Genomic DNA, 16,871 nt, shown 5'->3' on the forward strand with positions numbered 1-16,871 from the left:
TCTGATAAGGGGTTAATTTCCAAAATTTATAAAGTACTCATACAACTCAAAAAAGGAAGACAAACAACCCAATTAAAAAATAGGCAGAGGACCTGAGAATAGACACTTCTCTAAAGAGGACATATAAATGGCCAAGAGACATATGAAAAATGTCCAACGTCACTAATTAGTAGAGAGATGCACATTAAAATGACAATGAGGTACCATCTCACACCTGCCAGAATGACTATCATCAACACATTAACACAAGTGCCGGCGAGGATGTGGAAAAAAAGGAACCCTAGTACACTGCTGGTAGGAATGCAGACTGGTACAACCACTATTGAAAACAGTATGGAGTTTCCTCAAAAAATTAAAAATGGAACTGCCATTTGACCCAATAATTCCACGTCTAGGAATCTATCCTAAGAAGCCAGAAACACCAATCAGAAAGAATGCATGCATCCCTATGATCATAGCAGTATTATTTACAACTAGAGGCCCAGTGCACGAAATTCATGTGTGTGTGGGGGGGTGGTCCCTCAGCTCAACCCGCACCCTCTCCAATCTGGGAGTCCTCAGGAGATGTCCTACTGATGGCTTAGGCCTGCTCCCGGTGGTTCTCTGCTCTCTGCAGGGCTTGCCTGATCCACACCACGGCAATAGGCAAGCAGGCCCTGCTGGGTGCTGCCTGCATGCCATGCTTGCCTACTCGCATGTCGCTATGTCAATGACCAAGCAGGCCCTGCTGAGTGCTGCCTCTGGGCCACACTTGCCTGCTCACGGGTCACTGCGGCTACAGCCAAGCAGGCCCTACTGTCTGCTGTCAAGCTGCACTGCCGGACCCGCCTCAGGGCGGGTCGGCTGCGCCACCCACCCTGGAGTTGCCAGTCCGGCCCTGCCTGGCTCCCCTGCCCCGCAGGTCCCACCCCGCCTCTCTCTCCAGCCCTTGAAGCAGCCTCAGAGGCTGCTGACATATCCTCCTCCAGTGCAGACCCCTGCACCCCACCCCCGATGCTGCATGCACAGCCTTCTCCTGTCCAGTCGATCCGTTATGGCATCCCAGTTAATTAGCATATTTCTCTATTTTAGATAGATAGATAGATAGATAGCTCGCTCTGGAAACAGCCCAAGTGCCCATCAGTAGATGAAAGGATAAAAATGCTGTGGTACATTTACACCATGGAACAATATGCATCTGTAAAAAAGAAGGCTCTCTGTCCCTTTGAGACAGCATGGGAGAACCTGGAAAGTAATTATGCTAAGCAAAATAAGCCAGCCAGAGAAAAACAAGTATCATGTGATCTCACTTATATGTGGAATCTTCTGAACAAAATAGACCCAGAGACATTAACGGCTGCAACAGACTGACCAATTTCAGAGGGAAGGGGGTGAGGGTTGGGAAGAGATTAACCAAAGAACTTATATGCATATATGCATAGCTCATGGACAGATAATAGTACAGGGAAGGCCTGGGGAGGGGGTAGGTGTAGGGTGGAGGGAGTTAATGGGGGGAGAAAAGGGGACATCTGCAATACTTTCAACAATAAAGATAAATTTTAAAAAATAAAAAAGATATGTTAGACACTGTTGCATAACCAAGAGATATTCCAAAGTCACCTGCAATCAGCTTGGCATAAAGTAATTATGCTGTCATTCTGTCTGACACTGACAGTGTTTAAGACTTAGCTCATTAGCCCAATTCTGGCTAATAAGATCTAAATCACAGTCTGCCAGAGTCTCTAGAAAAAATTTTTTATCAAAAAATAAAAAGTTGTGTGGAAAAAATGCCCCTCTTCTTCAATGGGCGAAATAGTTCTATCTTCCTTGTATTCCTGTATCTATTTTATAACGTCAGTAGGAGAGAATATGACCTACCTATAATTAGCTATGGGTTTCTTATTAGATCAGATAATAATCACCCTAAGAGTTTAAATCACCTTTCATCAAGTATTCTAATTACTACTAAAATTTTTTTTCTATTGATATAAATGGGCTGGCAGAGATAAGAAGAAACACATTAGCCCCTATGTAAATATGAATGATGATGGTGATGATAAAAAATGCCAACAGCTGACACAAAATGTTCATATGTGCCATGACATTTACAAAATTCCCATATCTGACCATTTTCATATAACTCACCTGTTTCAGAACACTCCATGAAAAAGGTATTATTATCACAGAATTTTACAGATACTAAACTGACACAGATAAAGTGGAGTGGGAGAGGCAGGAGGGAAGGGTAAACAAACTATGTAAATTTCTTATGTTATGTTTATTATTAACATGAATATGCTGCAATTATGTTTATAAAATGTTGCCAACACTTATACCTTAGATATTCTTTATATAATAAGCTTTGTTGATGACGAATTACTGCAAATTTTCTGTTATACTCTTCAAGAGAATCTTCTAAATCCTTTAACTTATTTTCTTTATATTCTAGTTCCTAAAAATGGGTTTAGAAATAAGAATGTAAAAAACAACAGAATACATTTTAAATCTGAAGGTAGAAATTTATATTCTGGCAAGAGTATAGAGAACTATATAAAGGAGAAAAATCACCTTAAGTAACACAGATCATTTCTATGATTATTGTGAATATCTTTGTTTAAGGCATATGGAATGAGACAATATATGTAAAAGAGAAGTACTATAAAACAGGTAAAATTAATTTTATCATATATGATAGTTACAGTAACCACACAAAGATGCAGTAGTTATATACTTACCTTAGGTCACTCAGTCCCACATACCCTTTCATGAACATCCTATATAATAAAAGGCTAATATGCAAATTGTCCCCTTGGGAGTTTGACTGCTTGCTATGACATGGGCTGACCACCAGGGGGCAGCGCGGAATAAAAGTCCTAGCCAACAGCCAGAAGGGCCCGATTGGCCCTGATCACTGGCTAGGCCTAAGGAACCCTTCCTGTGCACAATTTCATGCACTGGGCCTCTAGTATCCTATCTAATAAAAGAGAAACATGGTAATTAGCCGTACCTCCACTACCCTTCCCATTGGCTAATCAAGGTGATATGCAAATTAACTGCCAGCCAAGATGGCGGCCGGCAGCCAGGCAGCTTGAAGGGAACAGGAGGCTTGCTTGCTTCAGTGACGGAGGAAGCTAACGTTCCCCACCTGCCGCTGCCAGTCTCTGAGCTTGCAGTTTGAAATATTGTTACAAATATAGAAGCTAAACAAAACCCCAGAAACCTGCTTTCAGCCAGACGGGATCTCAGAGCTGGAGTTGAAACAGTGTTTCGATTATAGAACCCAAACAAACCAGATACCTGCTTCCAGCAGCCAAGGGCTCAGAGCTAGAGGATGGAGCCAAGCCTCAGAGCTAAAGCTGGCCCAGAATAAAAAAAAGAAAAAGAAAAAAAGGAGCAGTTGGGAGCTTCAGTCACCCGCCTGCCTAAAAACAGCCATCAGCCCCTCACCCAGACTGGCCAGGCACCCCAGTGTGGACCCACACCCTGAAGGGTGTGTGACCAGCTGCAAACAGCCATCATCCCCTCACCCAGGCTGCCCAGGCCCCCCAGTGGGGACCCCCACCCTGATCCAGGCCACCCTTCAGGGCAAACCAGCCGGCCCCCACCTGTGTACCAGGCCTCTATCCTATATAGTAAAAGGGTAATATGCCTCCCAGCTCCAGGATAAGCGGAGCCGCGGGGCCTCCCGGCACCGGGATCAGCGTGACAGGGGGCAGCACCCAAACACCCTGATCGCCCTGTGGCTCTGTGTGCGACAGGGGGCGGGGCCACAACCTCCCTATCCGCCCTGCTCTGTGTGTGACAGGAGGCGGTGCCCCAACTTCCCTATCGGCCTTACTCTGTGAGTGACAGGGGGGAGCTCCTCAACCCCTGATCGGCCCTGCTCTGTGCATGACAAGGGGGAGCTCCCCAACCCCCTGATTGACCCAGCTCTGTGCGTGAAAGGGTATGAAGCGCCAACCCCCCTGATGGGCCCTGCTCTGTGAGTGACAGGGGGCAGCGCCCAACCCCCTGATTAGCCCTGCTCTGTGCGTGACAGGGCGTGGCGCCGCAACCTCCCCATTGACCCTGCCTTGAGTGTGACTGGGGGCGGTGCCCCAACCCCCCAATCGGCCCTACCCTGAGCATGACTGAGGGGGGCATTGCAACCTCCCGATCTGCCCTGCTCTGTGCATGACAGGGGGCGGCGCCCCAACTCCCCAATCAGCCCTGCTCTGAGCCCAACCATGGGCTGCACCTAGGGATTGGACCTGCCATCTGCCACCCGGGAGCAGGCCTAAGCCAGCAGGTTGTTATCTCCCGAGAGTTCCCAGACTGCGAGAGGGCACAGGCCGGGCTGAGGGTCCCCCCTTCCCCCCCGAGTGCACAAATTTTTGTGCACCGGGCCTCTAGTTCTATATAATAAAACCCTAATATGCAAATCAACCGAACGGCGGAATGACCAGTTGCTATGACACACACTGACAACCAGGAGGCAGACACTAAACACAGGATCTGCCCCCTGGTAGTCAGTGCTCTCCCACGGGAGAGTGCCGCTCAGCTAGAAGCCAGGTGAGCGGGCATAAGCTGGCAGGTGGACATTCCCCAAGGGGTCCCAGACTGCGAGAGGGCGCAAGCTGGGCTGAAGGACCCCCCCAACCCCGTAGTGCACAAATGTTGTGCACTGGGCCTCTAGTGTGTGTGTGTGTGTGTGTGTGTGTGTGTGTGTGTGTGTGTATATATTTCTCCACTTGAATTATCCTAACTAATTCTTTTCAAAGATGAAGAAACTGAGACTTAGATTAAGTAACTTACTCAACATTAAAACTCATTATCAGTACCTTTAGCAACCATTTCCTAAGCATTAATGCTGAGTTTGGTGCCAGATACCTTAAATATATGTACATGCAACACTGTAGGTCATGTCTGTCTGACTCCAAAGGCCTTGCTACTTCCCTTACTGTATGCTGTTTTAGGATTGAAGTCCAATTACCTGTTTTACCACTTTGAAAAGGTTTTCAGATTCCCAATCAGAGGTCTCTCTCTATGCTACCACAGTGCTTCTCATGTTTTTTTATATAAAGACTAGAGGCTCGGTGAACGAAATTCATGTAGAGGTAGGGTCCCTAGGCCTGGCCAGTGATCATGGCCGATCGGGGCCTTCCTTCTTTGGCTGCTGGCTGCCGGCTGGGGCCTACATTAAAAGTAATGTATAATACTAACTATACAGTGATGTTCTAAGTAGTTAAGGTTGTAGTTCCCTAAGATAACATATAAATTCCAATATCCAGAAAAAGATTCATTAATGTAACTTCCAAATATAAAAATAAGAATTTGATAATCTTAACTCAAGTATATTCAGAAGTGAATTATCTAGGAAAGGAAAACAGAAGTGCTTATAATAAAAAATATATTCTCACTTATTTTGAACTCATTTTTTCTAATTATACTGTAATGTATGTAATGTTATGAGTTGTCACACTTCAAATGAAATAATAAAAAGCATCCTTCGTGAGGCCATTCATAATGACCACGATATAGATGGCAAAACTGAGAAACAGAGGGCAAGCAGTCCACAATCTTATTTGCTGATGGATTAACTAACACTCTACAGAGTAAATGAAAAAAAAATAAATAAAGGAGAATTTATTTTTCTTCTTCTTGCAGTTAAAAAAAAGGAGTAATTTTAACCGTCATACTAAAAAGCAGTGTCAGACTTTATTTACTTCAATTGCTTTTCTAACCAGCAATAAACAAAAGTGCCCATGTTAGCCCTGGCCAGATGGCTCTTTTGGTTGGAGCATTATCCTATATATCAAAAGATTGTGGGTTCGTTTTCCAGTCAGGGCACATATCTAGGTTGAGTGTTTGATCCCAGGTTGGGGTGTATTCAGGAGGCAACCAATTGATGTCGCTCTCTGTGTCTGTCTGTCTGTCTGTCTGTCTCTCTCTCTCTCTCTCTCTCTCTCGTCCTTCCTCACATTTAAAAAACATATCCTTAGGTGAGGATAAAAAAAAATAATTAAATACATAAATAAAAGTGCTCACTTCATTTATACATTACTAGGTTAGAGCAGCTGTATATTATTCCAACCTTCAATCATATATTTTATATAAATAATATCCAGTGAACAAGATGTGTCAGTACGCTTCTCATGCAGATAAATGGAATAAATTAATTTTATCCATAACATTCCATCTAACATCAAAATCCATTAAAATATATCTCTGTTAATATGTTAAGAACTCAAAAAATATGTGAAGACTAAGTTGAAAAATATACTATCAATTGTTATTCAGATATAAAAATTTCAGTACCTGTAAAATATGTATTAAATATTCATTCAGAGAATTAATAATATTGGCACTAGATGGTGCTATTCCATCAGGTAAGTCTACTCCTTTAAAAACAACATTTGATCCTTCTGATTTCCGCAAAAGATTGGTTTCTTTTTCAAGATGATCAATCTGGAAACAAAGAGTTCAGGAATGAGAATCACATCTCTTATACCCAAAGGAAGACAAATTTAAAAGCAGTAACTGAATATTTTTTTAAAGTAGATATATGAATGCCCTGTTATATTATAAGACACTTATTTTTCCACTTAATTTTATAAGGAAAACCCAAACAGGTGTTTTCTTAATGATGAAATAATTAATTCAAGGGGCATTTTCTAATAAAGTAGTCATTTTTTAAAAAATTAGAAGTTTCATATTAGACCCACGTTCAGTGCTTAACGTTATCTTTTATTTGATAAAATTCTCACCTTTAAATTTGCTTTTGCCAGCTGCTGAGAGTAATTTATAGCCTCCTTCCGAGCTTCCCTGAGCTCCTGTCTTAATTCTTCATTCCTCCCAGTAAATTGGTCAACTTGGGTTTTCAAATGGAGATTGGCATCAAAGATTCCTTCTGCATTCTTTGATTCCATTGCCTAATAGATTTAGGTTATATTTCAGAAATGTGAAAAAAATTAAAATCATAGTTTAAAAATCTACTTTTAAATAAAATTCACATTTAAGCATTTTACTATTCCCACTGCCATGTATAATAACAAAATAAGCCAAATCTGTTTCTTATTAATGAATTTAAATTTATAAAACTATTTTAACTTACAACAGTATTACCAAGTTTAGTAACTACTTTACTATAAAAATTAGCAAACATCTAGCTAACCTTAGTAGACTGGTAGCCTAGTAAATCAACTGAATAGGAACAGGATGACAAGGGTTCATATCTTAACCAATCTCTTACTAGCTTGGCAAGTGACTTAAATTCTTTATACTTTAGTTTCCTTATCTCTAAAGAAGAGTAAATAATATTAGCTCTGTCAACTTCACAATATTGGCAGTCAAAATGAGATATACATGAAAATACTTTGAAACTATGGAGCACCTGAATTTAAAGCATGAGCAAATAAATGAAAGTTACTACATCCAATTAAGTGAATTTTCCATTGCTTTCTCTCCACAGTTGAAGTACACATGGTAACAAAGGCAAAGTATGATAACATTGTATTATCCAAGAGTGCTAGGTAAGCAAAAGTAATATGTCAAAATATTAGAATATCAAAGCGCCTTCATTGGCCTAATTCTCCAACTATCATAAATCTAAACACACACACACACACACACACACACACACACACACACACACACACACAAACATTATGACTTTAAAAGAACTCTATGGAAGAAACCTGTTAAATGCAAAGTAAAGCTTCAGAAGTGAAGGCTGAAGACAAAGTGGTAGGATGAGTAAAACCAAATGTAATCTCATACTCAGGAAGGTGAACTGGTGTTGAACTCTGGGCAGCAGATTTATAAAAGGAAGCCTTTACACTAAGAGCTCAGAGAGGGACATGTAAAGTAACAAGATATACTAATTCAAAAGGATACCAGGAAGACAGAAATAGGCAGAAGGGGATTTCTGACAGACAACAAAGTAAGTCTAGTTAGTTCTAAGAAATAGCACCATGCCGTCTACATGGTCTTTTGGTAAAATAATACTAAATTAGATAGTGACTCAGGGCACTGAAAAAAAAACCAAAAAAAAACCTGTAACAATAGAAAGTGAACTGAAGTGCATAAACCAGAATTATCTAATCTCAAGATTCTGAAGATTTCTTACAAGGAGGTATTATTAGGTTATTTGTGAGTTTTAGACAGGGATATATTTCAGAAAAAAAGAATGACAACCCAGAATAAATGCAGATAAAAACCTAGGGAAGCAGTGGCTGTAGGAAGGCCAGGGACTATGAATTGAAATAGAAGTAAAAATTTGTTAGTCTATTCATTTACTAAATAGTTTCCCTTGAACTATTTATGATAGTTGGAGAATAAAGTTTGATCTGAGATATAATATTAGTAGTGGGCAGCATAATAGACAAAAGATAAAATCATTTTAGACATTCAAAATAGCAGAGGCAAAAGAAAAGTCAGAATGAGTAACACATAGAAGGAATCAAATTGTTCTCATAACTTATGTCAAATGGTTTTCTTGCCTCAGGAAGTTTTCATCATCTTTCTCTCTCTCTCCTAATAATATAATGTCATTAAAAAAAAGTATTCAACTATTGACTGGTCATCATTAAAAAAACAATTCAATGAATAATGAGGTGTTTTTAATCATTTAAATCAACCACAAATTTGGGAAACAACATAAATGTGGTCAGATTACATAAACAACATAGTAAAAATCTAAATATAAAATGCATATTTTATTAAAGTTTATCTAATATCATTAATACTGTGAAACTTTTTAAGTCCTTATATGGTAAATATAAATAGAATACTATTGATAGCTAAAATATTTCCTGTAGCAATACTTAATTCTTTATATATTTAAAATATTCTTACTACAATCTATTACACTTCTAGTTTTGTGGCATAAGATCCTAATAGACCTACCCTCCCACATTTAACAAGTAAATACAAAAACATTACTTAAAGGTTCTAGAAAATAAACAAAAGCAAACAGATTTTGGAGAGGACTTGTTACTTTAAAAATGGCAATAGCCAGGAGTGATTTGCCATTTTTAAAGCTTTCCTCTGAGGGCAGTCTGCAGTTGCAATGACCTGTCAACTTTCTGGCCTAGAAAACCAGAGGTCACAGCCAGCCTAAAGCCACACAAAAGAAAAAAGCTAGCAAAAGGGATTTTCAAATTCTGTGTAAAAACTATGCCAGGTCTAAGGCTGACTGTTGAGGCAGAAGAATGGAGTTGACAGAGGCAAGTATCAGTGAACCTAAAGAAAAAGCAATAGCAATTACACAACTGGGAGAAGAAAAAAGTAACAAATTAGGAAAAAAAATGAACCAGCTTCAGGGACCTCTGGACATCAAAAGGTCTAAAATGTTTCACTGGGGCTCTGGATGGTGTGGCTCAGTTGGTGGGAATGACGACCCAGACACCAAAAAGTGACGGGTTCTATTTCTAGTCAGGGCATATACCCAAGCTGAGGTGAGGGTTCGATCCCTGGTCCAGGCACATTCAGGAGGTAGCCGATCTATGTTTCTTTGTTTCTTTCTCCTTTCCTCTCTAAAATAATTTTTTTTTTAATTAAAGAACATACTCTCTCTTATAAAAAAAAATATAGTGTTTCACTGGAATTCCAGAGAGAATCATACAGAAAAAAGTAATTAAAGAAATTAGTGGTAAAAAACTTCCTAATTGTGGTGAGTAACATTAAGAAAACAGATTCAAGAAGCTCAGCAAACACCAAACAAGATACATATACATAGATACATATACAAATGTGTGTGCATACACACAGGCACATTATAGTCAAACTGGTAAAAAACAAATATAAAGAGAAAGTTTTGAAAGCAGCCTGAGAAAAAAAATACACATTACATACAGGCAACAATGACTCAGCTGACAGCAAATCTCATCAGAAACTGTCTAGACTAGTAGACAGTGAACAATATCATTAAAGTTGATGAAACAACAAAATGAAACCATTAATATAAAAACATAACTTACATTAACTAGTCTTTCAAGACTAGGAATTATTAGAGATGTTTCTCCTCCATTAACATCAGGATCTTTCTGCATTTCCTTAATAGCTTGCAATATTTCTTTCATACCTCCTTCAAGTTGTTTATTTTCTTCAACTAATTCTTTTACTATAATGACATATGTTTCTCATTGAATGAATAAATTTTACACCATTTGCATTATTTTATATCGATGACAAGTAGTTCAAGTATAGGAAAAATAACTCATTTGTAAAATGCAAATAAATATACAAAAAAAGTTCAACTATAAATCCAATGTGTGAATAGTTGAGCTAAATGATATACATATTGAAATTATATACATATACATATCTCATAGCTCAAAGAAATAAATCATAAGCATATTTGCCTTCACTTTATTAAATTTTTTAAAAATGTGTTTACTTTCATTAAAGAATAAAACAAAAAAATTAGTTATTTATAATCATAAAAATATTCAGACTAAGAACATTCTCAGACTATGAATACAGCAAAGCAAACCAAATGGATGAAAGAGAGAAACTAACATCTATACCTTATAGAGGTAAGACTAAAACAGATTAGAAAACAGAATGTATTAAAGTCCTTTCAGATCCATGATTTTCAGTATAAGATAAATAGGTAAAGAAAAATAAGAGATAATAGTAACTTACATTTACTCTGAAATTTGGCTATTATTGTTTTACTTCTTTCTAAATCTCTTTCTTTTTCAATTAGTTCTCTTGAAAGAAATTCACACTGAACAAAACATAAATAAAATTATTATTTTTTTTTACAAAATATCACAATAGTTTAGTTCTGAACTTTTAACAAAGTTTGGTTGAGGTTTAACACACCAAACACAAGTTATGGAGACATAATAGCAGTCATAAAAGTAAAATCTAAATGATAAAACAGATGGTGATCCTCTTCCCATCTTCTCCCTTCCCTGCCCTCCCCAACCATACCCATGGCAAAAAGCAAACAGATATAATGAAGGTTTTTGTCTTTAGTACCACAATCAACTGTTTTAATATTCACACTACCTGTTCTGCCTGGCTTCTATGACGTTCAAGCTCTATTTCTGCATTTCTACTCTGTGCTTCCTTGATCAATAAATCCTGTGCTATGACTTCATTCTAAAGAAATATTTAATAAATTAGGCAAGTTGATAAGTTCATATCAAATGTACTGCATTTTTAGATTTTAAAAAAATAGAATGTGCATAAATTAACACTAATGTTCAAACATTAAAAAAATCTTATTGTAATTACTACTTATAGAACTTTGTTAGAAAAGAAATTTTAAAAAAAAGAGTTAATAAAAAAGCAATCCCAGGAATGCAATTTGGAGGAAAGCTCACCTCAGATCTAAGAAATATTAGTTCTCTCCATAGCTGTTCTGTAACATTTTCAACTGGATCTACCTGAGATAATTCTGATTGTGCAGTAACACGCACAGGATCTGGAAGATTAACTTCAAGTTTACTTTTCAAAATCTCTGCCTGTAAGGGTACTTCACTTTTTCTTTTATCTTCTTTCAAACTATCAGCACATTTTATTTGGGAATGAACCCGCTCATCTTCTGGTGCTGCTATTCGTGAATTATCCATGTCAGCTTTATTATCATGAATTTGTGGACAAAATATTGCAGATTTCTGCCTAAGTGATAACTTCCACATTAAGTCAGAAGCTGTTGATAAGGCTTGTAAAGACAAATTGCTTTCTTGTGTGAAACTTGTCTTCTCAGGTGCTTGATGGCTTTCTGACACTTTCTTCAGAGAGTCATCAGAAGAAGAGTATAGGAAGTTGTGTATTTCTTCATGACTCTCCCTACTAAAGGCACTGACTAACGATTGTAGACATGGTGCTTTAAAAATCTCCCTTATTGTAATAGACTCTGGAGGTGTATTATCATTTACTTGTGTAGATGAAGAATGTCTAGTTAAAGAGACAAAAGAATCCACTTCACTCGCTACACTATGATGAACTTCAGATAACATTCTTGGTAATGATCCTACAGTCATGTTCTCTTCTGACTCTTTCTGGTAAGATTCTGGAATACTGATTGATGCTCTCCTATGCAGCAGTTCTACTTTATCTGAACTCCTAATCTGTATTCAGAATAAATAATGTCTCATTAATCAACCTTTGAATCAACAGATTATTTAAGTAAGAAAACATTTTTTAATTTAACAACTATAAAAAAATAGCAATGTCTAAAATGAGATAATAGAGCAAAAATTAAAGAACTGACAATTTTCTTTATTTTCTCTGTCATAGCAAATACTGTTTACCTTTGAATGTGCTGCATTCATATTTTCAAGGCTCATGAAATCAAATTTTCTTTCTCCCATTCTATTTTCTTGAGAAAAGTTTTCTGTTAGGTTCAGGTCCTCAACTATTAAGCCTACATATAAAAAATATAACAAATTAGACATAGAAATAACTCTCCTATTATTTTAATACTTTCACTCTTTAAAACTAGAATCAAGTTTTAACTCAAAAATGATAGAATAATTATTTCTAAAATCCCTGATAAACATGTAGCCTATACAACCTTCTCATTTAATTCACTTTTAACAAGATATTAGTATGAGAAACTAATATATACTGTATCCTCTCTATCATTCCTATCTGTTCTATATATAGTTAAAAACACATATAACTCTTTGTAATACTTTAAGCAATAAAACAAAATTAAAAAAAAAAGAAAGCAGACAAAAATCTTGAATAATGAGAAAACTGGTTAATATACTAATAAATTATGAATTTTTACTAATATACTGGTTAATATACTAATAAATCTAGAAATTTTTTGGTGTACTATAGGAACTAAAATGATAAAAAAAATACAAAACAAAAAAATGTATTACTCATAGGTATTTATGAACTTAGTTAAAAACAAATTTCTTTTCTGTGGTCTTCAACAGCTATAAGACACTTAACCAACTGTTCTCTTTATATCACGTAAGATAAACAAACAAAAAATGCTAATTTTTATTCAACAAAACATTATACAGTAAATAATGTCTAAAAAGTTTTCAATACATAACTCTCTGAAGCAAAGAAAAAATATTATCAGTAACATATTAACATAAAAAGTACTGTTTTATTATTACTAATCACAACTTACTGACATTGTCTACAAATTAATACAAACTTCACTGTAAACTTTCAGAAGTTCATGATGCTGAAAGTTTGTTTTTTATTCACTTGTTTTGTTGGGTTTTGTTTTGTTTATTTGTTTACCAGTTCCATACTTAGCACTGAACCCAATGACACTCATTTATATAATCTTCATCAGGCCATTATTTTCATTTACTAAACTTGTAGCAGAACCACAGTAATATAGAGATGACATTTTTAACATACAGAAAATTTCAGATACAGACGATTCATTTTCCAATGATTGTTTTAAAGGTTTGGAATAACTGAGTATACCTGAAGTTGCAGTTCTTTTTCCTTTTTCTTGAGCCATTTGGCGGATTTTTTTTTTCAGGTCAAGTCGTTCTTCCTCTAAACTTTCAATCTATAAAGTAAAAATGATTAGTATTTTTCTTTAGCTCAACAAGAAAAATAACCAATTGACTACTGCACTTGCCTCTTTCAAAAGAATCTGGTTTTCGGCTCTGTACTGATGCTGTTTTAAACTTTTGCTATTTCTAAATTCAGTTAAATCAATCATTGTCTTCGGTTCAAGGCCTAAAATAGAAAGTAATGTGATTAAAACCTTATCAACATTCAAATGAACTACAAAAGGTTCATATAGCAGCTAGTTATCATCAAGCTACTCATTATAATTTATTAAGTCACCATCACTACAGAAGAGGGTATATTTTGTGCAAGAACTTTCCTGATGTTTGAACTATAACCCTCCAAGTTTAAATTTTGTCACAATTATTGATGAAAATCCTGACAAAAAATATTTAGGATCTATCTTGTCTATGTTTGCCTGTCATTGAGGAAATGTAGTAATTAACATAATTAAGTCATAGGGATAAAACTGTATAATTATATATATTTTGGCTTGTTGTCAGGGATATATTAAAATCAACCCAAATAAAGAGTTAGTGCAGTGCCTGGCACACAGTGGTCATTATTTAATATCAATATCAAGAATACTGGCTGCTCTGCTTGTGGAGTAGCCGCTCTCTGTCTCATGCTTCACTAATACACTCTCTTTCGTATATTATCATGACTAATCTGGTGCTTCCAGTGTGCATGTCTCATAACTTTCTATTACTTAAGCAGCTATGTTCTGAAAACCAGACATTAAGACTGTCTCAAATAATTATAACCAAGTTTTACAGCCTTTACAGTACAGAAAATCTGCTGTTTTTGACAGCTATCTGGATGGCTCAGTCAACTTTAGGAACTTCCAGATCGAAGCTGGCTATCAAGTGATAAGTCATCTATCAGAAGTGTAACTTGAGGTCCTAGCACGACTCTAGGTCCTAGTCAGACACATTTTTACAGATAAATCATCTGTATAAAATATTTACTTTTCTTTCCTCTAGATAACAGTTTTTACAGATGATCACGTTAATTCTAAGAAAGCATTAACTGGTATTTACCAAGTAAAATAAAATCATTATTTAGATCTTTATTTTCATTTTAAAGTAGCAATTTAGATTGGAATGGCAAAACATTAAAACTGGTAATATTCACTAATAAGGTATTTATTGAAATCAATATATAACTTCTCAAGCTATATTTCTTCTTAGATCAATAGATTCTAAGAAGAATCTATATTTCTTCTTAGAATCAAATACTCAACCAAAGAAAAACTTAAGCAGTCTAAATTATAAAAGTCAAGTACTTAAAAGTCTTAAAAAGGTTTATATAGTATTTCTAAATGTCCTCAAGAATTATGAAACAAAGGCATCTTACAAACTGACATGGGTCACATAGACATTACTCTGAATGAAAAAAAATAAAGGGTTCACTTCTAATATGTGGTATTAACTTAGCAGACTTTCATTTTTAGACCAGCAGTTACTACTGAGGAGATCCTGGCCTGCACAGAGCAGTGCTCCAGGCCTGCCCCCCGCCATCCCAGCCCTACCAAATCCCCAATCCCACGTCAATCAGAGTAGCTCCACTTTTATTTGTTTTAAACATTTTTATAAAAGAATGTATTTTTTTAAAAGACAACTATTTAAAAATAATAAACAATCAAAAAGGAAAACTGAAAATGACTTGACAATTAGGATTGAGCAAAATACATATCTTAAAAGATGACTCACCCACACGCTCTCTAAGTGCCTCATTTTCATCGAGGAAATCATTGATCTTCATCTCAAGTTTATTGATTTCCTTTGTCAATCCTTCAATCTCTCGATCTCTTATTTTAATTTGGTTTTTACAATTCTTTATTTCAATAACAGCATCTTCTAAACCATATACTCCCTAAAAAATACCCATCTAATTTAAATATAACATGATTTATTTGGAATAAATTATTAAACTCATGAATTTATTTTCTTATTAAGTGTGTGGGAAAGTGCACATATACTTAAGGTTTGCATCATTAAACTGTGTTTTTTATTGTGCTTTTTTAAAAAAAAGTCCAATAATGATGACAGAAAATGGAAGAGTTGAAACTTCTCAAAACAGCACCCTAATGGCAAAGTGACTCAGAATATTACATTAAAAGGATTCACAAAACATAAAAAATAAATACTAAGGGTCAATCGGCAATACCATTACAATATGTAAATCATTTCTTGCCTTACTTAGTGGTAATCAGATTTTAAAATATTTAAGAAAAGTGCAAAGTCAGGCTGTGTTGCCATGGTAGGCAGTAAAACAGTCCTTGTTATAACTTTTATCAAACTAACCAGGTGTCACATCTACATGGTGGCATACTGACACAGATTACAAAGAACCTAATCTTGCTGCCTCACCAAAGCTGATTATCTGGCAAATGGTTTGAAAATAATTCTCCTGCCAAAAAGTAAATGCTACTCAAAAGTTTGAATAGTTTAATATAAATTGATTAGGATAATCTTTTTTTAAAAATATATATTTTATTGATTTTTCTACAGAGAGGAAGGGAGAAGGATAGAGAGCCAGAAACATAGATGAGAAGCATCGATCAGCTGCCTCCTGCACACTCCCTACTGGGGATGTGACTGGAATCGAACCCGGGACGCCTGAGTCCACAGGCCGATGCTCTATCCACTGAGCCAAACCTGTCAGGGCAGGATAATCTTTATTATATTTCTGAAATGCTTTTAGATGGTATGCAGTAAATGGCATAGGACAGTTTAACTGTGTCAAGAAAAATTCTAAACTTGACTGACAAGATAAGAATACATACAGATTCATAATCTTTTAATCGCTTCAGAGTCTCAACTAGTTCTTTATCCTTTTCCTTAGCATCAGCCTCAGCCAGTTCAGCTGTTCTCTCAGCCTCTTTAGTCTTCTCTTCTAAAATTTGAACCTTAGATTGCATTTTCATATAATGAGTCTGTTGAGAAAGTGTTGAAGCACCTACAAGGTAAAAGTGAAAATCATAAATGAGTTGAATTGATTACTCATTCCTTTAAATCACTGATTCCAATATAGGTGCAGAAAAGGTGATATATCACTAAAAAAGCCCTTTTAATATCACAATTTCTTATTTATAAAATAAAGCTCTAATTTGGTTGTATTAATAAAACAAACTAAAAAAATAAAGTTCAATAAAATCTCAGCTGAAGGGTTATGGATTGTAAAAGATTGCAAAACACTGCTATACAAAGAATGATCACTATGCAAAGACTGCTAACATTTTTCTAATATTTAACCTCTCTTTGTCCACTGTAATAAACTATGGAATTTTAGCTGGACATATGACCACATGATTAATGCAATACAGATAGAAAAGCCATGTGCACATTTCAAGAAATGGGTGGGGTTTTTTAGGATTTACTGTCATTTATTGAGAGCATCCC

The 16,871-nt window shown here is 36.1% G+C and overlaps 1 protein-coding gene across 2 annotated transcripts in view; it reads right to left on the reverse strand.

Annotated features, from left to right (window-relative positions):
- CEP290 (centrosomal protein 290kDa) overlaps window positions 1–16,871 on the reverse strand; it is a 124,622-nt gene that overhangs the window by 79,331 nt on the left and 28,420 nt on the right. The window contains exons 10-20 of one of the 2 annotated variants that reach the window (XM_015571131.1): window positions 16,256–16,428; window positions 15,180–15,342; window positions 13,535–13,635; window positions 13,375–13,462; window positions 12,228–12,340; window positions 10,978–11,070; window positions 10,606–10,690; window positions 9,939–10,081; window positions 6,726–6,890; window positions 6,277–6,426; window positions 2,316–2,431 (exon numbers count right to left, since the gene is read on the reverse strand). In XM_015571131.1, coding sequence (XP_015426617.1) covers window positions 2,316–2,431; window positions 6,277–6,426; window positions 6,726–6,890; window positions 9,939–10,081; window positions 10,606–10,690; window positions 10,978–11,070; window positions 12,228–12,340; window positions 13,375–13,462; window positions 13,535–13,635; window positions 15,180–15,342; window positions 16,256–16,428 — 1,390 coding nt within the window. The remainder of the gene's footprint in view (window positions 1–2,315; window positions 2,432–6,276; window positions 6,427–6,725; window positions 6,891–9,938; window positions 10,082–10,605; window positions 10,691–10,977; window positions 11,071–12,227; window positions 12,341–13,374; window positions 13,463–13,534; window positions 13,636–15,179; window positions 15,343–16,255; window positions 16,429–16,871) is intronic. The other variant, XM_015571133.1, reaches the window with a different exon arrangement.

The sequence above is a fragment of the Myotis davidii genome, unplaced genomic scaffold, assembly GCF_000327345.1.
Source record: "Myotis davidii unplaced genomic scaffold, ASM32734v1 scaffold108, whole genome shotgun sequence".
Lineage (NCBI taxonomy): Eukaryota > Metazoa > Chordata > Mammalia > Chiroptera > Vespertilionidae > Myotis > Myotis davidii.